Genomic DNA, 27,287 nt, shown 5'->3' on the forward strand with positions numbered 1-27,287 from the left:
TTGGAGTTTTCTTGTAGAATGTCATTGAAATGGTTATACAGTCCTTTATGTGAAAGGCAGCTCCCTGGCTCTCGCTCTTCCGAGAAGGTTGACTGAGAAATCATAACAACAATGTATGTAGATCATGGCTTCCTTGAGAGTTTTAGCCTTGAGATCTTGAATATCATCCAAATTTGCATCTTGTGACCAAATCCCTGATCTGGAACTGAGAAAATGTCTGTGCTTTCCTAGTTTTGTGTTGTCAAATAGCCATGCAATAGTTTTGTCCAGTTTCATTTCTACATGGGTCATCTAAGTATTCTAAAATTAGATTCCCCGTTATACATTTAATGAATTCTCCATATTGCAGATTATGTTTTAAGCGCTCTCAAGATTAAAATCATCCAATCACTTTGCTTTAAAAGTCTTGTGAGTAGGTACAAAGGCTTAAAATCAGGCTCTTCCTACCTCTTTAAGCACATCTTGCCCTCCTTGCTTTCTTTCTCCCTGAGTTTTATTTTCTCTATTAAGCCCAGCTCCTTGCCACCTAAAATGATCCTTGCCTGTAACATCTGGCAGATGTTGGAAATTTCAGCCAAAATCTCTTGTCCTTGGAGAAGATGTGTCTGCACACCAGATGAGACTACACCTCCTTTTGCTAGACTCATCACAGTTATAATTAAATATTTAAATAGGTAAGGAGTTACAGAGTAGCCTGCCATTCTCATTAGTCATCGCTCTATAAACTCCTCTTGGGCAATAGCAGTGTCTACTCTGTTGTTCCTTTGTTTTGAATGCCTAGCTAGTTCTTGATAGACACAACATGATAATATAGGGATTAAGAGCTTGGGTACCAAAATAAAAAATTCTGTAATTCAGACAATAATTACTTCAGGCTGAGTTGCCCAATATTTCTAAAGTTAATAGTTCTAAATTTCACAGATGAGGTGAGAACAGCGTACTTTTAGAAGGCTATCATGAATATTAAATGATATAATTCATGAAAGTGCTTACACTCTTGTTCTCTGGCATTAGTGAGCTTGAATGATTGTGAATGTGAACTTTTATCAAATCATATACTTCCACAGTTTTGCTCCCTTCTCTGTACACCAGAAACATTATAGGGAAAATGTATGTGTGTCTTATTAAAAATGTGATACAGTTGTATTTGATAGTTATAGCTTCTGAGAAAAATTAATAGTGTTTTGGATTATGCTCTGCAGCCTCTCGTAAGAAGCAGCTGCATGACTCAACATGTGAAGTGCTGTTATTTCTGGGACACGAGACATGCGTGGCTGTCAGGATATGCCAGTCTGACATGGCACAGATGCCAAAGAAGTGTCCCCACCCCTGTGGAGACTTTTGCTTTACATCCAGCCAGCTTTTCTTTTCAAGGCTCAGAAATCCTTTAATCCCCTTTATGTCACATACCTGACCCTTTATTTATGCCAAGAAATTCTTAAGAAATAAGTTTTAGCCAAGCCATATTATATATTGTGACAGTATCCAAATTTCTAATCAAAGGCTTCACAACAGTGAGGAAACTCCCAGGTATTAAAGGACTATCTGTTGATCACAGACTGTGCTGGAATGATAGCGAATGCAATCATGAATGAGATAGCCATGGTCTCGGTCATCCTCCAAGGTCATTTGGGGGCCAAGTAATCCCTACACGGATTCTTTCCCTGTCTGACTTTCCATTGCTTCCTTTACAATTTACATTCTCCTCCTGTGGGGAAGGAGCTGAAAGGAAATACCTTTCAACTTTCTGTGATCTCATTCTTTGAGTTTCATAACTACCTTGTGTCTTAATTCATGGGCACTTATGTCCATTAAAATATGTTGTTAATTTTCACTTTTGTATAACTATATTGACACCTCAGCCACTACCTTATTTTTTAAAGATTTATTTATTTTACTTGGAAGTCAGAGTTACAGAGAGACAGAAGGAGAGGGAGATTTTCCATTGGCTTGTTCATGCCCCAAATGTCCATTATGGCCCAAATTGGTCTAGTTTCATGCTGGGGGCCAGGAGATTTTTCCAGGTCTCCCATGTGCGTACAGGGGCCAGAGGCCTTCAGCTGCTCTCTGCTGCTTTCCCAGGCCTTCAGCAGAGAGCAGAATGGGAAGTGGAGCAGCTGGGATTCAAACTGATGCCAACCTAGGATGCCAGTGCCACAGAGCTCTAGTATTCTATGCCACTGCATTGGCCATGACCACTAAATTAAAGCATATAGAAATGATTTGGGCAATTGCTAGAACATAGTTGTTCTAGTTGCTTGCTATGTGACCATGGGTACCATAGTTATTTCTGATACTTAGTTTCTTGAAATATAAGACAGGGATACTAATATATAACTCATAAACTATTGTGAGGACCCAGTGAGATAATATGTGCCTTATAGATAACTTGGCACACAGAAGTAATTCGATAAATACTGATTCCCTTGCCCCATGTACACAGTCAATACCCTTTTTGTTTTTACTATAGCTGATAGCATGGCAGTGGATAAAATATTGCAGATTATTTAACTGATTATCTGAATAAATGGAGAATAATTGATTAGCAAATACTATTATATTGGCAATATTGTACCATGAGAAGCTAAAAGGCATCATGGTTAATCAAGAGTTTTGGCCTCTGTCGTGGAATAGCTTTGGGTTCATACCTCTGCCACTTTAGAAAGTTATTAACTTTGCAGACTTTTACTCTTCTTGCTAATCAAATGGGAGAAGCACAAATTCCATCCACAAGACCGTTGTGAAAAAACAAGATAATGAACAGAAAACACTAAGATAGCGCTTTGTAAGTGCTAACTGCTTAAGAGCATTAAAAAGAGACTATTTTTGTTCACATTAAGATAAAATGTAACCAAGTCTCAGGATATCAAGATTAAGCAGGACTCTAAAACAGCGAAGAGAGAGGCAAAACGCTGAGCAAAACACCTAGCCTCAGTGACTTCTGGGTCCGTGTCAACTGGTCTAACACACGTGATTAGATGTCTGGAAAAATGGGGATGTGGGAAAGATTTGGAGAGATAATGGCGATCGTATTTCCAGCCATGATAAAAGCTAACACTGGCAGAAGTATAAAGCTCATTCAGTCTTAATCATAGTTCACATTAGAACCAAGTAAAATATTACTCAAATTATCAGGAATCATGGAAGGAAGACAAGAAAAGTATACAAAGTAGGAAGATGGGAATCTTCACACTTATCCGATATTATGCACGCCAGCATTTTTAAAGCACTGAGTCACCAAAAAATGAATATGAATCATGTCCACATAAAATTCTATTGTCAGGAGAAAATATCTTTTAGTGATGAAAGCAAAATGAAGATTTTTTTTTGTCTGTTTGAAGACAAGCAACTATATATATATACAGTCACTGATATAACCAATCACTGGCAGATGTGCAAAGCTGGAAATATTTGAGGAAGTTTACTAGGCCAAAGGGAAATAAGTGAAATAAGGAATAAGTTCTATCAAACTCTCAAATATAGAGAGAGCAATTATTATTCTCATTGCAAAATATTGATAATGCTCTTATGTCATTTTACATCTAGTCATAATAATGATAGAATTATAGTTTATATTGCTGTTAACAAACTACTATGAACTTAGCATCTCAAAACAACACACATTTTTTATTGCATCATTGTTTCTATGAGCCAGGAGCTCACAATTTCCACTTAGCCAGGTCTTCTGCTCAGGTTTTCATCAGATTGCAATTAAGGTATAGTGCAGGTTACTTTATCCATGTTAAGCTTTGCTACAAAAATAGCAGGCTTGTAAGTTTATTCCGGTTTGAAGTAGAATTTTTTTTTTCTGTGGCTGTGTGATGGGGTATCCGTTTTTTGTTTGTTTTGTTTGTTATCTGCTGGAAATCACCCTCACATCCTAGAATCCATGAGGAGTTCCTCACAAGACGGGTTTCAAAAATCTTTTTTTTTTTCATTAAGCTTTCAAGTAGAAGCACTTTTCTAGTCTGTGAAAACGGGTTGTATCATGTAGTGCACCTGGAGAGTGACCGCCCATCACCTTTGCCTTACCAAGGCTGTGGCATCTGTCTCCTTTACCAACGCTGTGGGTTAGTCGGAAATCTCAAGTTCTACTGACGCTCAAGGACAGAGGATCACACAAAGGCTTAGACAGTAGAGGGCAAAAAGATCACCTGGGATAATTGTGGTTTTTGTCCCATTTATTATTATCAAAATCCACTTGCTTGGAGAAAAAAATATTGACAATTTTGTGAATATTCCTTCATCAATCTGATTATGTCTTGGTAAATTTCCTGGGGTGCATCCATTCCCAGGTAAAAATCCACATGATTGTAGTATGGTATCATCTTGTAATAGATGAGGTTTGCAATTTTGGGCAGTAAAATCTCAATATCCTTGGGATCAGCCACAATATCCTGCCCGCCACTCCACACTGCTGTTGGAACTTCAATCTTAGTAACGTCATATGAAGGAGGTGTAGGCTAAACACATAAAAAAAGATTTTTCTTTAAGTCCTTAATGATAACTGTGTTACAGAAACAACATGAACTCTCAATGATTAAGCATTTCTATCGCCTGTCAAAAGTGTGCAGTCAGGATATAGTTATTATGATGTAATTATCACAATGTGAAAAACAATTGAAAACACTTTTGTACATGAATACGGATTGAATTTAAAAGACAGCCATTATATTCCTGATCCACTTTGGAGGAAAAGGGACAGATTCCTACAGGAAGAGGCTTATTATTTTATGAAAGATCCTCTTTCAGATAGCATTTTATTTGAAATAAAGTAAAATGTTGGATGGATAAGTGCCCCTTTCTAAACACAGAAATCTGTGCTTAACTAGCGAATGGCATAAGAGCATCCACAGACTTCTTCCAAAGCACTGACACCAATTCATGAAAACAAGTACTTGAAATGTGAAGTTAAAAAGAGCAGAGTATTATAGAGACTGAGTGGCTGCAATGCCAATTATTTCGTCGTAAGGAGTGAATTATTTTTCTATACTACATCTCTCTCAAGCTTTGGAATTAAATATGTATATTGTCTGTTTTTCTACTGGGAAAAAATTATAGAACCAGGAAGAACATGCCTCGTGTTTTCTCCAAAAATTCATATGTTGAAGTCCTTACTTCCAATGTGACTCTATTTGAAGATAAGCATTTAAAGGGATCATTAAAATGAAATCAAGCTCATAAAGGATGGAGTCCTAGCCCAATAGTGTTACACTGTAATAAAAAGAGGAAGTTTCACTTCTCTTTCCAGGAATGTACACCAAGTGAAGGAGTGACCACATATGAAGGAGGCAGTAGTCTGTAAGCCAGAAATGAGCTCCCATGGAACCTGAGTATGCTGAGGCCATGATGTTTTATAATGACAGCTCAAGCAAATTTATACACTGTAGTTTTCCAGGAGAGAAAATTTTGGGTGTTTTCATCTTCATGAGATGATGTATATTTGAGTTGGTAGATGATGTTTACCTTAACTGGAATGTTACATAATGTTTGCATGCACTGAGACATCACATGGTGCCCTATAAATACATACAATTTTATGTCACTTGAAAATATAAAATGAGAGTTGAAAAAATCAACAGATGGAGTTCATTATTCTTGAGAAATGATGTGTAGCAAAAACAGAGCTTGTTTTTCCTTTTTTCAAACTATGAATAAAATGACACTCATCACCACTTTCCCCAACACCCAAATACAAGATAATTAGCATCAAGATTAGGAGCAAGAGAAAACATGCACAAAGGTGTAGCACCTAATTAAACTGTGACCTTGGCCAGGGATGAGTTCGTTGGGGAGCTAGAAAAGTGCTCTGTAAGAGACCCTAAGTGACTGTGCACCTGGAGTACCATTAAAAGAGAGACATTCAAGCTCAGCACATTGGCATAGTCATTCTGGGCCTTACTGTCTTATATTACCGTGATTCTTTGAGACTTAGGATTAAATGACAAATGAGAACACGGAGCTTTTGAGAAGGTAGTATAAATGGCAGAGAAGTGAGTCAGTGCATGCCAAGGGAAGCTGGGATCTAGAATGCATGGTGAATGACCTCAAAAGCAAACTGGGAAATGTGGGGCCTGCCTCTCCTGGCTCTATAGTGGTTTTTTTTTTCAGTAGAACATAAAATATAGATATTTAATTGCAAATATTTTAAAGGATGTAGTATAGAAAAATAGGGCAACATAGAGGTAGCCACAAACATCAACAAGTTTTCAGGCATAACATTTATCTAAGGAACTCTTAAAATCAAAGAATCTGTACTCCAGTGATTTACTCAACTAAGGATGAAAGCGGTCATGTAGAAGAATCACAAAATATAAATGAAAATAAAGATTTGGATTCACATGGTTTTCAATAGCTTATGATTAAGACATTTTAAAATTTATTTTTAATTGACAAAATTTATATATGTATATATATATATGCATATATATTTATCTAGAAAGCTTATTTAAACTTACTTTCTTAGTAACACTTACTTATGGTTATGTTGGTAATTATACCTAACTAATGTTGCTATCAATTGTAGTTGTGACTGAGGCAATGCCTTTTAAGCATGAGTTTATTTGGTATTTGAGGTTTTCCTTTTTATCCTTGATAGGCCCCAAGGAAAAGATGCACAAATGAATCTGAATCATCATGTACTCAAGATTGTGGTTGAATCTCTAAGAAGAATGATTAAGCTGATGGCGTGATCTCTCATTCAAGCAGGTGAGTATCACTGGGCAGAGCCATCCTCTAAAAAGCCTTCCCTGGAGCCAGCATTTGGCAGAGTGGTTAAGATACCCTGTCGCTTACCAGGGCGCTGGGTTTCAACTTCCAGCTGTGGCTCCTGACCTTGGTTTCCTACCAATGCAGACATGAGGAACTAGCAGTGGTGGTTCATGTGTCTCAAAATTAATACAGGAAAAAAACCCAACTTTTTTCTAAAGTAGCTATGCAGTATACTCTTGCCAAGAAAAGTAATTCATTAATTACAACAGAAAATAGTACTTTGACACAGGTATGTGTCCACATCTACTTCTTTCACAAATAACTAAGCAGTTTAGAAGAAAAGACAAATTTCTTATCCATCATTAAGCATTCCTGCTTGTAGCTATCATGATGGCACTGAAAATTACCGATTAATATTTTCCAAATTTCCGTATCTCGGTATCATTGATGACTTCCCCTTCAGGTTGAACTCAGTCTGTCAGCTAGAAGCCAAAGTTTTGACTGAATTCTCTTACATACTAGGGGGAAAAAAGTAGCAAAGCACACTTCCCTTTAATACCAAATTGTTGCTCTTTAGGTTTTAATACATACTGTTGGGAGATATCCTGCCACTCCGTTTCCTGGCATATGGCACCTTCTCTTTCTGAAGGTGATGTTTCTGACTGCTCTATCTTTAATGATCTAGTTTTTAAGAAGTTGTAGTAGAGGTGAGGAATGGGCTGTGCAGTTAAGATGCCTCTTGGGACATCTCTTATTGGAATGCCTGGTTTCATGTCCCTCACTCTCAGTTCCAACTTCCTGCTATAGTACACCCTGGCAGCAGCAGGTGTTGGCCCAGATAGCTGTGCGGGAGACCAGGACTGAGTTAGATGGCCCAGTCAAAGCTGTTCCTGCTATTCAGAAAGTGAAATAGAAGGTGGCAGTCAGAATCTCTTTCTCTTCGTCTCTCTCTCGTCAGTCAAATAAATAAATATACTTTTAAGTTGTTAGTACATCGAATCTTGAAGAACTATCAGGAATCAGACCCAGACACATCATGGTGGGATACATGTATCTTGGGTCTAGGCAAAGTATCTTCCTCCATTTTTTCCCTGCCAATTTTTTTTTTTTTTTTGAGAAAAAAATAAGTGTAGTGGAAAAAGAATAGATTTAAAAGCCAGGAACCCCTAGGTGATTTTCTGTTTACATACTAGCCAATTAACTGGCCTGTCAGGCTCTGGAAAAATGGGAGTAATACTTACCTTGCAAAGTCACTTTAAGCATCATAAATAATGATATCGCACATGATAAGAACCCAACAAGTAGCGTGTGACAACAATAGTTACCCAGGGGGATGAATGGGAAGCAGTTGATGCTTAATAAGTTGGTACTATTTTTATTAGTTCATTTACAGGTAAGTTACTATGAAAAATTCCATTTTACCTGCTGGAAATGCAAGTTATTTTGATCAGGATTTCCCCAGTCAAAACCTTGGAACTGACCAGAATTAGCAACCTAAAATAAAATAAAAATAGCAAATACATTAATGTGATATAAGAAAATACTGTCCACCTAAAGATAACAGAAAGCAACTATATAAAGAAGATTGATATTGTGCTATGCTATTTAGGCAAATAAGGATAATTTCAATGAAGAATAATAAATCAAAAATCAAATAGCAGTCATGATAAGAACTTGCTATTAATTTGCAGAATTAGATGAAAAGTACCACCTTTCATTCTCTACCCAGTGAAAATCCTCAGACAGTAAAGTTTCAATGCCACATATAGAAGATTTTTGTGCTTTTTTCTTTCCTCTTTGGAAAATAAAAAACAGTATAATGGGGGTGACATGTTACGCTGCCACCTGCAAAGCTAGCACCGCGTAGGAGGACCTGTTCTTGTCCTGGCTGCACCAGTTCTGATCCAGCTCTATGATAATACACCGGGAGGCAGAGGACAATGTTCCAAGTGTTTGTGCTCCTGTCACCCATGTAAGAGACCTGGATGGAGGTTTAGGCTCCTGACTCTGGCCTGGTTCAGCCCTGGCATTGTGCGCCTTTTGAGAGTGAGCCAGAGAGTAGAAGACTTCTCTCCCTTTCTCTGTAACTCTGCCGTTCAAATAAATGAATAGATAATACATAGAAAATATTCTAAAAGTTTGCATGAGAGAAGTTGAACATCTTTAAAACTGTGCTGATTTGGTTGATATAAGTTATTATGACAATATATTCTATCCTTTAACAGTATTGTGGTTGAAAGGAATTTTCATCCCCTGAGTTCCCCTATTTCCTCCATGTGAGGCCTGCAGAGTCAGGTCAGGCTGCCTGCTGTGTCACAAGGCAGCCAGGGGCTGGGTGTCTGAGATGCACCCAGTCACTGGCGTGGCTTTCTGGTGTTTCGGCTTCAGAGATGAGGAGAGGAGCACTCACACTTCTAGGGTTTTCCTTTCCCGATGCTTGTCAGTCCTGCCTGTTGAGGAGGCAGATCATTTTCCCTCTTTCCTCCAAGCACTTTATTGATTTTTCATAGCCTACCCCCCCATGGATTTATTTTTCCCTTAGTTTGATGTTCACATTTTCTCTACTCATAGATTTAATCCTGGTTTTTTATTTTACAAATATTTTCAAACTGTTAAATCAGTCTTGAGACTAGAATACTGGACTTTGCACCATTTTTTTCCTACCAGTAATGTCAGTACACACAGGAGTGATGATCTCGTGACTGTAGCTGAGGAACTAAACTGCTCTTACAACGTGGGGGAAAACAGTGTGGGGAGAGGGAGATAGAGGAAAGGGGAATCTCTGAGCCTAAGCAACTGTGTCATGAAAAGTAAAGAATTAAAAAATATTTCACTATGATTTATGTTTATGGGCAGCAGTCTGTTTTTAAATTCTGTGTTCTTTGCAACAAGAAGCAGTAGAATGTGCTGGTTAAGAATTTGGTCTCAGGCCCGGCGCGATGGCCTAGTGGCTAAAGTCCTTGCCTTGAACGTGCTGGGATCCCATATGGGTGCTGATTTTAATCCCAGCAGCTCCACTTCCCATCCAGCTCCCTGCTTGTGGCCTGGGAAAGCAGTCGAGCATGGCCCAAAGCCTTGGGACCCTGCACCCGCATGGGAGTCCTGGAGGAAGTTCCTGGCTCCTGGCTTTGGATCGGCATAGCATCCAGCTGTTGTTGTCACTTGGGGAATGAATCATCAGATGGAAGATCTTCCTCTCTCTCTCCTCCTCTCTGTATATCTGACTTGCCAATAAAAATAAAGAAATCTTTAAAAAGAAAAAACAAATTTGGTATCTGTCATCAAAAGAACTTGGTTTGATTCCAGGTTTGGTGGCTGAAGCTTTGATAAAGGATAAGATATTTATGAGATGTGAATAATAACATTCTTTCCTTCAATTGTGAAACTTCAGGAAGGCCATGCATGAAAAACATACAGCACTTACTAATAGGTCTTTGATTCATATTACCACATGTTGGATATCTTATCCAAAATTTTGTGACCATAAGTTTCAGATTTCAAATTTAATAAGATATTAAGTTAAATGCAATCCCTAGAGATCTCAGATGTACTCAATCTTTCTGTACTCTTTCTGTCGTAGATAGACACATACACAGACCCAACATTTCACGTATGCATGTTTTGTTCTCTCTTTAAAGAGATGAAACTAAAACCAGTGGCCCAGAATAAAGGTAGAAGTTTCATAATGGAAGAATAAAAAAATAGATGCAAATGCAGAAAATTGTACCAGTTGAACTTGATTTATTTCTAATCTGTGAATGTTGAGTAAGAAATAAAACAAATAGATTATTAAATAAAACCAAAGATTTTAACTGAGGATAAAACATAACCTCCTAATCAATTTGAATCTTCCCCTAGCATTTAATTTGCTCTTAATAAAACATTCTTGCCACATTTTGAAACATCTCTTACACCAATTACAGCATGAACAGATCTTTCTGGAATAGGCTTATTATTTTATAAAAGGTTGTATCAGAGCTAAGGATTCCACAAGATTAGAAATGTGGGCCTTGCCTTGAAAGGGAACTGTGGAATAATCTAAGGTAGAGAACTTGACATAAGCAGAGAACAGGCTTTTAATTCCAACCTTAAGAACAAGGAGAACAGGATGGGGGAGAGAAATCAAAATGAGTCATGGCCGATTCCAGAACACCAGGGGGCAATGGCAGTTGCCTGCAGAAACCCCTGGGAGTGCTCCTCAGGGTCTTGCAGAGGTAGCAATGTGTCCATCAAGAATAGGAGGCATGTACCTGGGCCCAGTGCAGCATATTCTGAACAGATGTTCCCGCAAGGGTCTGTGAGAAATAAACATCCAAGCGACTCTGCAAAGAAATTGTTTTCTAGTGGTAAGTCATGTTATACCACAAGCAAGCACTGGAAGAAATTTGAATAGATTATTTTTATTCTTTCTTCTTTCTTCTTTTTTTTAGAAAAAGAAGTCACATGTCACACTCTTAGAAGATATAGTAACCAAAGTGCATCTTTTTAACAACTTTCTCCTGCCTCAGCTGTTTCTGTGTCTGAAGCAGTCTTCATCAAGCCCACAGAGGGCCTACCTACTAAAGACGGAAGGTAAGGCGTGCAGAGTACCTTTCCAGAGTTTTGTAGGTCCAGAAGAGCAGGCAGTTGAGATATAAAAACCTCAGTGAGCTATTATTTTCCCTTTGCTATGCCCCCAAAGACTTTCAGAACCAAATCCATCATTTGACACTGAACACAGACTTGAATGTTTCCTTTTGCTTTCTGATTTTAAAATGGGATAAATATTCTATGTAGTTCTTTGAAAGTTTGTAGGATATAATTTACCTGGCATATTTAAATTCAATCTGTATAAACTTACTTGATATATTGATATTTTAAATTCATTTTAATAATATAAGAGTTATTTTTCAACCCATGTGCATCAAAAACTTGAGAGTAGCGTACAGATTTAACTCCCATACACAGCAAGAATCTATATTCATAATTGACAGTAGAATTGATATTTTCATTTTAATTTACTTCTAGTTTATGTAATCTTATTTTTTTTCCTTCCTCTACTTGCTAACTCATATCAGAAAGTTAAGATTGTATCAGTGAAGTGAAAGATTATGCTATTGTATTGATTTGGGAAAAAATAATAAGGGGACAGATAGGAAGGGGAGGGGAACTCCCTATGCTTCCAATCCTATATGGTGAAAACTATTCATTTTATATAATTAAAGATAGGAATGAAAAAATATTGGCAAAAAAGAAATGTGACTACTCCACTTTCTGTCAGAATAAAATATACACTAGATTTCAAAAACTTAGTGTTTGAAAAAGAATGTGAAATATTGAATATTTTACACTGAATATACACTGAAAAAAAAAAGAGCAAGTGAAATATACTAAAAAGTAAAAGAAACAAAAAACAGAACACAAGAAAACTTCTTGTGACTCTAAGTACATAACCTGTTGTGAGCTATGTCAACTCTAAAATCAAGTTCTGAATATGTACATTTCTCCTGAAGTTTCATGAATGTTTTCATATTTCTGAATAGGTAACCCTGTATAGAACAGCAGGATGCTATCCTATTTCACAACCCAGCCCTTACTAGTAAGACAGCAGTGATCGATCTGGGCCTTTGGGAAATGATTAAACTAGATCATTAGATCTGAGTCCCCAGGACTGAGTGCTGGTGGCTGAATGCTGATGGTGATGCTGGAAGGAGACTGAAGAGACCCAGACCTGGACAGCTGTACTCCCAGGCTCTCCTGCGATGCCCCACCCCACCTCCGTGTTCCCCAGCAGAAGGCCATCACCGCATGAGGCACCTGGGTCTCGTACTTCCAGGACCTGGAGGCCCAATAAACCTCTTCCTTGTAGGTGAGCCTGTCTGAGACATTTCATAAGGGTGACAGAAGCCGACTGTCTTTAGCTCCCCAAACGTATTTCTACTCTCACTAGGAAGTAGACAGGGTTGTTTTTTTTTTTTTCTCTTTCCTCCATCTACTCTTCGAGTCAACTAGAAGTAACTAGGGAAATACAGTAGTTCAGTTCAGTTAGAAATGATGTCTGAGAACCCCCACATCGATCCCTCTCCTTATTCTTTGAAGCGACAATGTAGCAGGCACTGCGCAGTCCTCCCTCTGTCTCTTTGGCTTAAGGAATAAGTTTCACAAAGTAGCTACTTCGGAGATACTAGTATGTGGAAAATTGGTTTTAAAAATCCAGGTGCCTAGGATCTGTTTCTGAGCTGTTGCTTCAATGGGTCTCAGAGAGGGCTCAGTTACAGCAACATTAATCACAAAGGCTCAGCTTTAGCTTACGTGAAAAACTTTTCAGTGGTGGCACTTTAACCAACAGAAAGGATTGGTAAGATTTTCCTTTTTGTCAGTAAATCCTTCTTGCCAAACTCTCCCTGTAAAAGTTCGGATTCTTGGCCTTGATTGAAAACTATACCTGCACATACTGATAACAGTTCTAGGAACAACAACAACAACAAAATTGGTTTGACCTGTTTCCGTGCGATCCAGACTGGATTTTCATGACCTTTGACAGCAGAGTTGCTTTCCCAGACCCGACTACTTGTACATACCATGTTTAAGTTTTTTGCATTAAATCCAGCCAAGGCAAATAAGAAGTTGCTGCAAGCGCGATGGAATACCTTCCGGTTGCACACTTTGGTGGCGATGAACTGATCAAACTTGGTTTGAGAGCGGAACATTTTATCACCAAACAAAATCTGCAAAATCAATTTAAAATGCACCACTGAGTTTCACGATGTGGAGGTCAGGAATGGAGAATGAGTCATAACAAACGAGGACTGGGCAGCAGGTTATATGTGCTTCGTGCTGGTGTCCAGTGAAACCACAAAGTTTGCTTAAGTTTGCCAGTGAAGTCCTCTCAGTTAGTTCTTGGTACTTTTGCTCAAGAATTTTTGATTGAAGGTATTTTGGGCACCATTCCCCGCAGGAAGTTATTAAGGCTTTGGAGTAAGACCTGTGTGTAGGATCCTGGATTCTGTCTCTAACAAGTTAGGAAAATGTTCATTTTCTATTGTCTTAAATTTTCTCAAGTATAAAATGGTAACATTGATATCCAGTGAACAGAATTTTTATGCAATTAACAAGTCATTTTTGAAAGACATCTAGTGCCATGCAAGTATTTAAAAAACTGTAACTGTTATTAGAATTAGTGACTGATACAGACTTAATGAGCCATTCCTTTCAGAATCTTCTAATGAACTCCTTCTAGATACAAAAGTCTAACTCAAAGGTATGAATCTCTACCAGTGAGATTTCAGGCAATGTTGTAAGTTGAGTTTGTATTTTAAATTTTAGAAATTGTCAAACTCTGTTCATATAAATCCAAGTTTATTTTTATTGCACAATAGTTTTATAATCTTAAGGCAAAAAAGCTATATAAGAAGTTAAAAATGCATTTTTTAGTTCTTAAAACTTTTGGAAAAATCCACACAAGTATTCCCTGGAATGCTTTAATTGCAACTAAGAAACAATGCTAATTGACTTGTACAAGTTCTTCAATGTTACTGGGAAGCAGGAGCTAGTAGAGTTCTGCTAGGTGTAAGTATTCAGATGGCGAATCTGAAAATGACTGTATTTTACAGTCAAAAGCAAGAGAAGGAAAAAAGGAAGGAACAGAAAGATAAAAGAAGATGAGAGAACCACAGCATGTTCAGCTGTTCAGATAAGATGTTTTGATTCTTTACATCTGCAGAGTCATAAAAAAAAAATGATTCTCATTCTGGCATCTTCATGTGGTCGTAGTTACCAAGACGCTTGACTCAATTACCAGATCTAACTCACTTCTCAAACCTGAACTCTTCCCGTGTGTCTTTCACCATGAGAATTTATTAATAGCAGCAAAGACTCATTATGTGGACTTAACATTTCCTAAAATGTTGATATCTATTTGATGTCCTCAAGTATGACAACCTAAATAGATTATCATATGAATAAATAAATGAGGTAAGAGGTAAACTCTGATTTTAAACACTGAATATTTTTTATTTTCATTTGCCAAACCATTCTCATTCATCCTGTGCCTTTCAGAAAACCTACTTGAAAGGAAACATCCAGTACGTAGAAGTACTGAGCCAGCAAAACATGATGCTTAGATCCACTATCATGTTTTAGTTTTGTATTGATAGTTGCCTTTCCCAAATATGGGGTATAGCATTGTGATAAGTTCTGACTACATCACTCTTGTTCTATAACAATACACAAAACTCACAAAAACTACTGTAAATTTACTCAAGGATGAATCATTTCTCCTCACACAAACTGCAAGAAAAGACAGGGAAATCAGGCCAGCCAGGAGAGAGAATAGCAATCACATTGACCCGCAGCTGTAATTCCCTCTTGGTCCTGGAGGGGGCACGCTTGCTACACAGTATCAAATAAGCTTCCCTATTGGAGTTCTTTAGAAACTTGTCAGAATCAGAAAAGGCACTCTTCTGATGCATGGGCCCATGCCAGGGTGCATGTTTCGGCAAGCAGAATAGGGTTGACTTGACCTCTCAATAGCCTACGTAGAGAGGCACCCAGTGCATGTGTGCCTGGGGATCTGGGACTGAGTTCCTTCTACCTGATTCAACTTATCGTGTCTATGCCCTATATGAGTCAACTTACGAGACATAAAAGAACAGAAAGAAATGGTTTGTTGATGAAAAGAAAGTCTCTCTGGGACATTCTCTAAAATCATACAATGACTCAAAAAGCAATTCAATAAAATCTTAAAAACTAAAATCACATTGAGCATCTTTTCTGACTATACTGTAATAAAACTACAAATCAGTGACAAAAATTTTGGAAAGTTTAAAAACACATGTAAATTTGAAAACTCACTCCTGAAAAACCAATGAATCAATGAAGAAATTAAGAAGAAAAAAATTTTCATTAAAATAATTTAATTAAAATATTTAAAATCTTAATTTTGTGAAAATAAATGATAATTTAAAGATCAATATACCAAAACACATAGGATATCACCAAAGCAAACTAAATGGGAAGTTTGTAACAATTATGCCTACCTCAAAAAAAGCAGGAGGAGCCCAAATAATTTATTGTTGTCCCACAAAGATCTAAAAAAGATGACAACATACTGAAATGAAAAGGAATATACAGAAAGAAAAAAAGACCAGAGAATAAATATGTGAAATAGTGATTAAAGAAATACTTTAAAAATCAATGAACAGGCTTGCTATTTTCTTTAAAAAAAGATAAAATTGACAAACTTAACTAGACTAAAAAAAGAAGAAATCAGAGACAAAAAAGGAGATGTTTAGTTGATATCACACAAATGCAAAAGATTGTTAGAGACTGTTTTGAAAACTGCACACCAAGAAATCTGACAAGTCAGAATAGATAAATTCCTGGGCACACGTGCACACATAACCATGCATCCACATCTCTGTGCCCTGGCCTCTTTCCAAGGCTAAATCATTAGGAAATAGCAAGGCAGAACAATCACAAAATAACCAGTTCGGATCAAAGGAAATCTCAGAAGCAGATTGCTTCATGCTGAATTCTGCAAAACTTAAAGAAAAACTAATAGCAGTTGTCTTCAAATTATTCCAAAAAATAAAAAATAAAGAAGGAATTCTTCCAAATTCATTCTATAGAACCAGTGAAACCAGACGATCAACAATAAGACAATCTACATATATGTAGATATGCAAACCTATGTGAAAAAAATTCTCAGTGAAATGCTAACAAATCAAATCTAACAGCATATTAAGAATATTATCCATACTGATCAATTGAGATTTATTTCAAGGGGACAAGGATATTGCATATATGAAAATTAATGTGATATAGCAGGCTAAAAAAATTCTAAAATAATTTATCATTTCAATAGGTGAAGAAAATATGGGGTATTTTTTAACAATAATAAACACCTTTTCTTGATTAAAATATCAGGTGTAGAAGAAATGTACCTCAAAATAGCAAAAGTCATTTAAAAAATCCATAATTAGCATTATGTTGAATGGTGGAAAATTAGCAGTTTTCTCTCTAAATACTAGGGTAACACAGGGATTCCAATTTCATAAGTTTTATCTAAATACTATTAGAAGTTCTCACCACAAGAAAGAAATGAAATGCAAATTATAAAGAAAGAAAAAATTGTGGTTGCTTGCAGGTAACATAATCTTACACATAGGAAACCCCAAAAAGCTCGACTAAAAATCTATCAGAAAAGAATTTTCCATAAAACTCCACAAGCACAGGAAACACAAAAAATAGACATGTGGAATTACATCAAACTAAAAAGTGTCTGTGAAGAGACAACCTATGGAAAATATTCTTCTCATCTGATAAGTGATTAATATCCAGAATATAGAAGGAACTCAAGTGATTCAATAGCAAAGACACTCATAATCTACTTAAGAAATGAGCAAAAGACATTTCTCAAAATAATATGGTTATGGTTTGGGTGGTGAAGGTCTCTTGGGGTATATATGTTAGAAGCTTGGTCCCAAGATGGTGGGACGCAATGCGGGGTCCTCAGGTCATTAGGGTGCACTCTTGGAAGGGAGCTAAAAGTGAGAAAGTGGTTAAAGAATTCTGAGGTGGACCCAGCCACTCCCTCTGCTTCCTGGTTTGCTATGTAATCCTCCCCTGCATGCACTCCTACCATCTCTATCCATGGGCCTGCAAATCAGTGGGACTGCCTGCCTTTGGATTTGAATCCCCCAAACTCTGCTTTGGGTATTTCATTGTGATAATGAAAAGATGACTACTACAAAGACATATGATTGTCCAAGACATATTGAAAGATCCTCGGTATAAATGGTCACCATGGAAGTGCCAATCAAAACCACAGTGACGTATCGCCTCACTGCAGTTAGAATGATTATTATCAAAAAAGACAAAAGACAGCAGGACTATGAAAGATGTGGAGAAAAGGAAAGCCTTCTCCGCAAATCATTAACATAAAGAAACATTATGAAACATAGTATGGAGGTTCCTCAGGAAACTTTGAATAAAAATACCAAATAACTGAGCAATCTCATGACTGGCTATAGCTAAAAAGTAGGTAAAATTAATAATTCTGTTGAGAGACATCAAAACTCCCATGCTTCTTGCTGAACTATATGTGATAACTGAGTAATCAAAGAATCTAAGTAGTCATCAACAGATACATGGAGTGTGATAGAATATGCTTTCGCCATAAAAATATGAGATCCTGTCACTTACAACAACATGAATAGAATTCAAGGACCTTATGATAAATGAAATCAGTAAGTCAGACACTGAAAGACAAATACTGCTTGACTTCACTCAAATGTTGAATCTAAATCTTCATCTCAGAGAAACTGGGTTTGGAATAGTGAGCCCAAATTCAAATACCATCTCATCTAAAATGTCTGTGATTCCAACAGTTCCAAGTATTTTCATTTTTCTTTGAGTTGATCTAGAAATTTATTTCCTCTATCATTATGACACTGGAATTTCTATTAGGGATTAGCGAGTCATGTGCAATATTTCCTCCACTGGAAATATCATTTTTCTGTTGGAGTTAGAAAGGGAAGTATTTCTAAAATTAAAAAGTTGATCAAGTCATTTCTCTGCTAAATATTCTTCAGTGACTCACCACCATTAACAGAACAATGCATTAACTCCTTGACGTTATCTGTCCTGTATTAATTGTTCCATACACTATTCTTGTTTAAATCTGCTACTACTCTGACATACACTCAAATTTTCAGTTTTATCAACTGTTTGGAATGTCTTTTTATAGAGATAACTATATCCTGATGCCAGGATTTTAGAATAAGTTAACACCTAAGCATCAAGTAGCAAATCATAGTCATAGGATTTAAACACATGAAACCTGACTTCATTTAACAAACTCCACTACAATGTTCCTGAAAAATGAATGGTTCTAAGAGAAATTTAATCTACTAAACTTAACCAACCAATCAAATCAGCTTGGTTTAGTGTCCATTGAGGAATGGTACAAAGAAAAGGCTTCTAGACACAGCTAAAGACAACGGGGCACAATGGCATCCTTGTGAGCTTCTTAAACCCCGCTATTGAGATGGATTCCCCTCAGGAACCCCATGTTGATAGCTGGAACACCTATTATAGTCTCAGATATTTGTAAAACGCCTTTTGTTTCCTGAATTAAAAAGAATAGGAATTTTCGTGCTTAAAATTTAAACTCAAGGAAATCACCTACCTTGGCTACTCTTCTAGGGAGAGTTTTGAATTTCTGCAAAGGATTTTGAGAATATTTCAGTGTGATAACTGGAGCAAGTGCAAAATATATCTTAATCCTTTTAGCCAGTTCTGGATTTGTAGAGAATGCTACAAAAGCTAAAAGGAAAAAGAAATCAATTTATCCATTTATGGCAATTGGACATCGATTATATACATTTTAATTGGAACTAGAGGTATCCACATTGAAAACAAAACAAAAGCAATTTAGAGTTTGTAATGAGAAATTTCCGAATTTCTCAAGGGTGAAATTAGCTAACTCAAGACAAAGTGAGTTTCCTGTCTCTTGGGAGTACAAATTACTTGTACAAAGTGTTGAAAGGAGAGTTCACACACTCATTGTGGAGCATGTCTTCAACTCTAAGGACCTTTGCAGCCTAATAGTCTTTGGCCTGAGACAAGACTGGACTGTCAGCTTACCATTAACCAGTTACATGAAAGTCACTTCCCCTCTAGGAGTTATCTCAGTTTGTAACTACAGGCAACCAAATTCTTAAATGACGATGATTATGATACATGTATACACACATTCGTATCTGTAAGTATGAAATGTAAAGTGTTACTCGGCCCTATCCATCGTCAGAAAGGATTCTCACATTCAGCAATTTGTAAAGCAATAGCATAACATATTTATCACTTCTAACGAAACAATGAATGTAAGATGTGTCATACGGGATAGGCATGGAAGTGCCAAAAATCTAATAAGGATCAAAATACAGAAAACCAACTGGTGGGGAAAAAAATCTGGTATTGTGCAAGCTTCCACCTAAATGGAAAACAGTGAGTGGAACTGCCTCGAGGCATGACAGACATGATCCTGCTCCCATCTTGTTTATGCCTCCCTGGCACCAAACAAATTGCAGTGCATAAACACAGAGTTAAGTAATTGGCTTCTTTATTTTATCTTTCTTTCTGTTCTCCAGATTATGGGATCATCAAGGAAAGAATGAATATCCTGTTTGTCTCTGCTTCTCCAGCAGGTAAGCCAATGTCTTACAAATGTTTGTAGAACAGATCAGTGAGTAATTCTCTCTCAGTCTGATCTATCAACTCTTATATTTGGTGTAAGGAAAAATATTCCTATTGTTATATCCCTATTGCTATTGCTTTATTTACTCTTCAGACACCTGGCAGTGAAAATAGTTTTGCAATTAAAATACACAACGTAGGGACTGCAGAGAAATAATAAATAATGGTCTTCTTCCCACATGGAAGAAGAGTTTATGGTACACGGACTGCATCTTCTCCAAACATACCTATGGTGGTGCCCTGGGAGTGACCCACGTAGTACAGTTGCTCTTGTCCAGTTTTCTCTGTGATAAAATTGATTGTGGCTGGAAGGTCATATTTAGCCATCTCATCAAAACTGCCAAAAACAGCAACAGAGTTGGAAAAGACATCTTACTGTTAGTTCTATGATATCAATATATTCATTGTAGACATTTTGTTAGCTATAGCACTGGAGTTAAATCCTGGCATAGCACATCTACGCACATTTGGAGGATATCAACTTGACTGTAAGAAACAACACTCTTAAAAATTGAATCAGAAAAATAGGATTTGTAAAGCCTGTTGCTCCTAAGGCTGTGCATATTCCATACAGTCCCATAGTAGATTCACCAAACTCACATGAAAACAACAACAAAATTACTTGGAATCTTAATCTGTAAAACAGAATAATAAAGCAAGTCTCAATCTGTCTCCACTAAATCATAGTTTCCAGAGAAGTGTCTGGTAATCTGCATATGTATCATTGGCCTCAGGAGGTTTCAACCTTGTGCATATTTTAGGAAACACTCAGCAGCAGATCATCTTGTCATCTTCATTACTGCAATAACACAAGTGCACTGGGGTGTGGAATTAAGAAATGTCAGGCGGCTTCCAGAAAGAATACAGGAATGAGGTCAAGAAGAGAAAACATCGCTAGTGGCCTTGAAGGATGGATCTTGGCTTCTATGCAAGTGCATGTGTTTGTCCCTGTGACCAAGGAGGTCAACTCCTGAAGCCTCTGGCAGCATCATGCTCCTTTACCCTCTCTGAGATCACGACACACATGTATACAGAGCAAGAGCAGGAAGGAAGCAGAGGTCTGAAAACAGGTCTCAGTGCCCTAGGGAGGGCATTTCTGCTGAGCTGTGAACACCTGGATAGAGGAAGAGAATTTGAAAAGCAAGGGGGAAATCCAGCAGGTTCCTTTTTTTTAAAAATTAAGATTTACTTATTTTTATTGCCAAGTCAGATATTCAGAGAAGAGGCAAGACAGAGAGGAAGATCTTCTGTCTGATGATTCACTCCCCAGTGGCCACAAAGGCCAGAGCTGTGCCAATCCGAAGCCAGGAACCCGGAGCTTCTTCCAGATCTCCCACATGAGTGCAGGGTCCCAAGGCTTTGGGCCGTCCTCGACTGCTTCCCCAGGCCACAAGCAGGGAGCTGGATGGGAAGCGGGGCTGTCGGGATAAGAACCAGTGCCCATATAGGATCCTGGTGTGTACAAGGCGAGGACATTAGCCACTAGGCTACCATGCCAGGCCCATCCCACAGCAGTTTATGCATGTAAATGAGCCAGGTACACATTATATCCATTACCAAGGATCTCCTTACCTGAAAGCCCAGTATTCTGAAGACTTTGGTGACAATTTCAGATGTTTTCTGGACCAAGTATTCCCTCGGCTATTCCCTAACCACACATCATAACCATTATCTGCCAGAAGGAAAGCCAGGCTGTTGTTGGGCAGGTTGGAAATCCAATCAGTGGCTGATGAAATCATGCCATGCTGCAAATACACAGCAGGCCTGGGGTCTGCAAAAGACAGGCAGCAAGAGTTTATATCTAGACGTCCGCAGTATGCATACGAAAATTCTCTTTCCTGATTTCCTTAGTGTTGAAATGAAAATAATTGACAGAATTTGAACCCTGTCAAGTCTGGGATCTGATGCCCTCTGATCTACTTATTTGTTTTGTTTTTAAAGATTTTTTTTTATTGGAAAGTCAGACTTGCAGAGAGTAGGAGAGACAGAGAGAATAATTCTCCATCTGCTGGTTTACTCTGCAAGTGTTTGCAACAGCCAGAGCTGAGCTGATCTGAAGCCAGGAGTTAGGAGCCTCTGTTGGGTCTTCCACGTGGGTGCAGGGACCTAAGGCTTTGGGCTATCCTCAACTACTTTCCCAGGCCACAAGCAGGGGGCTGGATGGGAAGTGGAGCAGCTGGGATTAGAACCAGTGCCTACATGGGATCCCGGCACATGCAAGGTGAGAACTTTAGCCATTAGGCTACTGTGCCAGGCCCTGATCTATTTATTCCAACAAGTTATATATCTACTGTGTGCCATTCGTTTAATTTGTAAAACTATAACTACATATATTTACATTGTTTTATGTAGGTACTAGAGTCAGATTGCTTAAAAATCTATTCTGTTAACACTAATCCTTTTGTACCTTGGTTAACCCATCTGTATATCAAGAATAATAATATGCTTTCATAGGGAAGTTATAAGGATTTCATTGGAATTAGGACTCATAAAAGACTTCCCAACAAAACAAATATTGGCTCAATTATTCTATTAAGGTTTATAATATTAAATTTCTTAAGATTTTTATTAAAAATCTTAGAGGTTTTGTCAAAATAAGAAAAGCAATAATTAAAGTGCATTTTGAAAAATATTTACTGAAAACCAAGAGCAGTGTTATATTCTTCAGGCACTGACGCATTTTATTTCAACTGTTAGAAAGTAAAAATTAAGATTATGAGTAGAATTTTATAGAATAGAAAATTGTTAGCTTGTTATAAAAATCCTACTGTTCATGTAGAATTCAAACATTTTAATGAAGGGATAAAAAAAAATTAAGAAAGTGAGACACTGGTGTTGAAAAAGAAAGAAAAGGGGGGAAAGAATCCAGTTTTCATCTGTTGTATAAGTGATTTGTGACAGTGCTCACTTCGGCAGCACATATACTAAAATTGGAACAATACAGAGAAGATTAGCATGGCCCCTGCGCAAGGAGAACACGCAAATTCGTGAAGCGTTCCGTATTTTTTACTGCAAAAAATATGGAGGTATTCAATATGGGGGGAGGCTTTTTGGAAGGGTTGGGGGAATCCCAGAGGCTATGAAAATGTGTCATAAAATGAAATAAAAAAATAAATAAATAAAGGATTTATGATGCTGGGTTAGCACCTCGGCTTCCTAAGAAATCTGGGAGTGTGCAGGTTAAAGCAGGAGCTGGGAGAGTTGGCATGTTGTGTAAAGCAGGGAACGAGGAGTCATTACTAACTCCGTCACAGTGAGTTTCTGCCAGATAATCGTCTCAGCACAGCACCTCTCTCTTTTTCTGGTCTGAACCCGTGGGCATTTCATTGTGGACGCAGCTTGGCAGGTTCATTTTTTTAAATAAATAAGAGAAAAGTTCAGAGACCTTTTAAAGTTCTAGTGAGTGTTTTCAAAAGAAATGCAATTATTGTAAGAAATGCTGGCTCCAAAAAATTACCATTATTTCTCATTAAAAATTTTTTTTTCTTTCTTAATAATGAACTCTTGAGACATCTTGTTATGTAACACATCAAGGAAAATGAAGCAACTGGGATATGACACATAGAAACTGTCTCTGGTCAATGAATCACTCTTCTATATTTTTAAAATGGGGTGACGAGAGAGAAACACTCCCCCAAATGCCCTCAACATGCCAATGGTGGAACAATCTGAAGTTAGGAGCCTGGGACTCATTCTGGTCCTCTCACATGGCTGGCAGGGATCCAAGTACTTGAGCCATCCTTGCTACTTCCAAGGGTGCATATTAGTAGGAAGCTGAAATTAGAAGCAGAGGTTAGAATCAAAGCCAGCACTACGATATGGGATGCAGGCATCCCAAATGGCTTCTTAATTGCTGTCCCAGTACCTGTTGTGGAGTCATTCCTGTTTCCACAGATGCAGCTTCTATTGTAGGAGCCAGGAGTGACTCTGATACACTGTGAGCAGGGTACTGAGAGGGTCATCCTTACTGGCTTGTGTGGAGCATTGATTGTAAGTGGGTTACATACAGTCAGAAGGTAATCTAATAGTATAAGGTTCTATTTTTCAGACCCGGATTTGAGTACTGTTGAAGCTAAGAGGTGCTTTCGGATTAGACAGAGTCAGGAGGTGAAAGTGATAAGGCTTAGTGATTGGGTACATACGCAAAGTGAGGCAGAAGATGGTCATTCCCAGTTTTGTGGTTTTCAAAACTTGTTTCTGTATTTTGGAGAAGGACCAAGTAAACAATGAATATAAAGATGGTTTTCAGTTTCAAAGAATTATTCTAAATAAGTTAGGAGGTTGGAGTGATATTGATAGAGACACAGGAGACAGTTGAGACCTGAGGCAGCATAGCCAGAGACACAAAGGAGCAAGAATAGACGATTCAAACCTGACTTGTAAGCCTGATGTGCAGAGGGATGATGCCTGGAGCAAAATGGCCCCTGTACTCAAAAACAAAGCTGAGACAGTGAAAACCAGGCCGGAGGTGGTGACAGCTCCAGTTACCTAATTCCCAGCAATGGGAAGGTCACTGATGACTAACTGACATGTTTGCAAAAACTCTGTACACTTTCTTTATAACCCAGGGGATATAAACTCCTAGGTAACGTCTCCTTAATGGTTTTCCCACTATGAGAGCTTTCCTTTCCTTCCATCCTCTACTTGCCCCTCTTTGTTCATGCTCCACGTTCTTGGTGGTTGTGGCACAGGGACCCAAATGACCAGAACTGCAGATTCTGACAGCAGTATTTTCCTCCTTTGATAGAAGGGACTGTGACTTCTTTCAAAGCAAAAGCTGCCATACTGTTACCAAAACATTCAGACATCTCTGTTTTCAGTATTTCTTATTTCATAGCAAAGCAAAAGCCATACCTGGCTTCCGTTGGCATTCTTTTCCATGAGGAATCCTGTAAATTCCAAGGATATAACCATCTTGTGTCACAACATCGTACTTTTCATAAGGATAGCCCCAGTAAGAAATAATCTGACTCTAAAAAGTGGAAAGAGAAAAACATAGACTTTCATGATGTGACCTCTTTACTTTTACACATGGATTACATGTATACTTTAAATTGCAAACTAATGTGAACCCACCTATGTGTCAGAACAGTATACAGTGTAAAAAAAATGATGATTTGTTGAGAATTTCCAGAAGGAGTTGCATGTAAAGGCATGGGCAAATTACGGTGAGTTCACCCAGCATTCTTGTTTGTTTTAAGTGGTTGCTGGTTAGGCCTGTGGGACTGATAATATTAATGCACTCCAATTCTTCTCAGAATGCTTTAATATATGGTCAACTAATGAGAGAAGCTCCAGGAGGTTGCCAGTAATCTATGGCTAGTAACTAATAAGCTGTTATCAAACTTAGACCAGAAGAGAGAAGGGAGGAAACAGTACCAGAAGGAGAAAAACAACAGGTCACCTTAAAAGTGGCAGCTTGTCTAAGCTGACTTCCCAAAGATGGAAACAAGGCAGTGGAAAACTTGACCTCAGTCTCATTTCTATCCAGGTCTAGATCAAGGCTTTCATTTGTTGAAAAAAAACTGAACAAAAGGCCAAAGAAGCTTGGTGACCTAGAACTCACAGGCTGTCCATCTTGACAGAAAAAATATATAAAAGAGCAAAGAGTTGAAGGCACCAAGAGATGATTCCCGACCCACAGTTAAAGAAGGGAGAGGAATCTTGCACTCATTAATCATCTTGTATCTATAGGTTTCAAATGTCTTGTATGACTAATCTTTGCAAGAAGCCTTGGAGACGAAATTGCATTCATTTTACATTTTAGAAAACTGACATTCAGGGAGATGAATAAATAGTCCAAAATTATAGGAAGATTAAGGGCATGCTTAATGCTGAAATAAGTATAACCCCCAAACCTGTGCTCTTATCACAAGACTGAGCATCATACTGTGTCAGACCACAATGCATGTATACGTTATGGAGCTCCTTGTTGCCCAGACCCTGGAGAAGGACTGCAGGGCCCTGCGATCCTGCTCTTCCTCTTACTGTCTGTGTGCCTTGGTGTGCGTTCCCCAGCTTTCCTGTCTTTCTGATACTATTAGGGATAATACTGTAACCTCTGCATGCTTGTTGTTAGGATCCCATGCAAAATTTCATGAGAAGTGTCTGGCTCAAAATAAATGCTTGGGATTTTCATGATTATGCAAAGATGCAAAGCCAAGAAGCACTCAGACTAGAAAGGAAAGGAATGTGTGTGAATCTAAGAGGAAAAGGGAAAGTAGATTCAAGGAAACATGTTCATGGGTTAGGAGTTCATGACTGTGGGAGGAGACCGAGTACATACTGAGAACTGTGGAGAAAGGACCAACAAGACCCGCTAACTGACAGTTGCACTCTGAAATTCTGACATGAGCCCTGATGGGGATGAGTGTATCAACAGTGTAGGAGCCGGAGGTAAAGCTCATAGTGAATGTTTTGTCATTCGGCTTCTGTTTATTTGATTTGGGGGCAGAACTATGCCATCCCTCTCAGGGTATAAATTCCTGGGTGTTAAGACATTTTTGAATATAAGCAACAGAAAGCCACCATAGCTTGAAAATCTAAAAATAAACTTTTATAACTTACATAATGAAGATATTGATCCATAATAACTCAGAAGAACCCAAGGACATTTTCTAGAGATTGAGAGAATTCAGTCATGAACCTGCTGTTCAGGACATCCCCAATAGGTGGTAGCTCGTTCTACCAGGATATGGAATATAACTGTTCCAACTTTGGTTAAATTTGTCAACTCTGGGCCCAGTGCCATGGCCTAGCGGCTAAAGTCCTTGCCTTGAACGTGCTGGGATCCCATATGGGTGCTGGTTCTAATCCCAGCAGCTCCACTTCCCATCCAGCTCTCTGCTTGTGGCCTGAGAAAGCAGTCAAGGACAGCCCAAAGCCTTGGGACCCTGCACCTGCGTGGGAGACTTGGAGGAAATTCCTGGCTCCTGGCTTCGGATTGGTGCAGTACCAGCCATTGTGGTCACTTGGGGAGTAAATCATCGGATGGAAGACCTTCCTCTCTGTCTCTCTTCCTCTCTGTATATCTGACTTTGCAACAAAAATAAATAAATCTTTTAAAAAAAAATTGTCAACTCTTGGATTAGTTAGCTATCCCAAAGAGCAGAGGAAGATGCAAAGATATATAAATTATGGCACTAATTGAAAACTAGATAGAAACACAAATTTTGTCTAAAATTATGACAATTACTAAACCCTTACTGTATTTTACTACTTATTGAGTGACTTACAATATTCATCTTAGCTTCAGGATTTGTGGTGCTGCTTTTCTTACTGCTGCCTACTGGTCCATGAAGAAGTATTATCCAGCATGCTGCGGCTAAAAGCTGCCACAT

General features: G+C 38.1%; 1 protein-coding gene and 1 non-coding gene across 2 annotated transcripts; one reads left to right on the plus strand and one right to left on the minus strand.

The window, feature by feature from the left end:
- Window positions 1-4,190: 4,190 nt before the first annotated feature.
- On the minus strand, window positions 4,191-27,287 carry LIPK (lipase family member K). The gene is made up of 9 exons (XM_040976037.1): window positions 27,183-27,287; window positions 24,802-24,919; window positions 21,520-21,718; window positions 20,175-20,284; window positions 18,881-19,017; window positions 13,272-13,418; window positions 10,962-11,033; window positions 8,134-8,205; window positions 4,191-4,463 (listed from the first exon to the last, which is right to left on the minus strand). Exons 1-9 carry the CDS (start codon window positions 27,285-27,287, stop codon window positions 4,191-4,193), a joined length of 1,233 nt encoding a protein of 410 aa, XP_040831971.1.
- LOC121153531 lies at window positions 22,848-22,954 on the plus strand. The gene has a single exon (XR_005883411.1). It is a non-coding gene; the product is annotated as a U6 spliceosomal RNA (small nuclear RNA).

This window comes from Ochotona curzoniae, unplaced genomic scaffold, assembly GCF_017591425.1.
Source record: "Ochotona curzoniae isolate NIBS_2020 unplaced genomic scaffold, NIBS_Ocur_1.0 contig_2692, whole genome shotgun sequence".
In the NCBI taxonomy this organism is placed as follows: domain Eukaryota; kingdom Metazoa; phylum Chordata; class Mammalia; order Lagomorpha; family Ochotonidae; genus Ochotona; species Ochotona curzoniae.

What these genes read in the sequence shown, in the direction of transcription:
- LIPK (XM_040976037.1), bottom strand. Translation starts at nt 27,287, where the DNA reads ATGTGGCAGCTTTTAGCCGCAGCATGCTGGATAATACTTCTTCATGGA. An exon ending in CTGAAGCTAAGATGAATATT is followed by an intron (nt 24,920 to 27,182) that starts GTAAGTCACTCA and finishes TCCACTTTTTAG; the next exon opens with AGTCAGATTATTTCTTACTG. An exon ending in ATATGCTGCACTGGGCCCAG is followed by an intron (nt 8,206 to 10,961) that starts GTACATGCCTCC and finishes ATTTTATTTTAG; the next exon opens with GTTGCTAATTCTGGTCAGTT.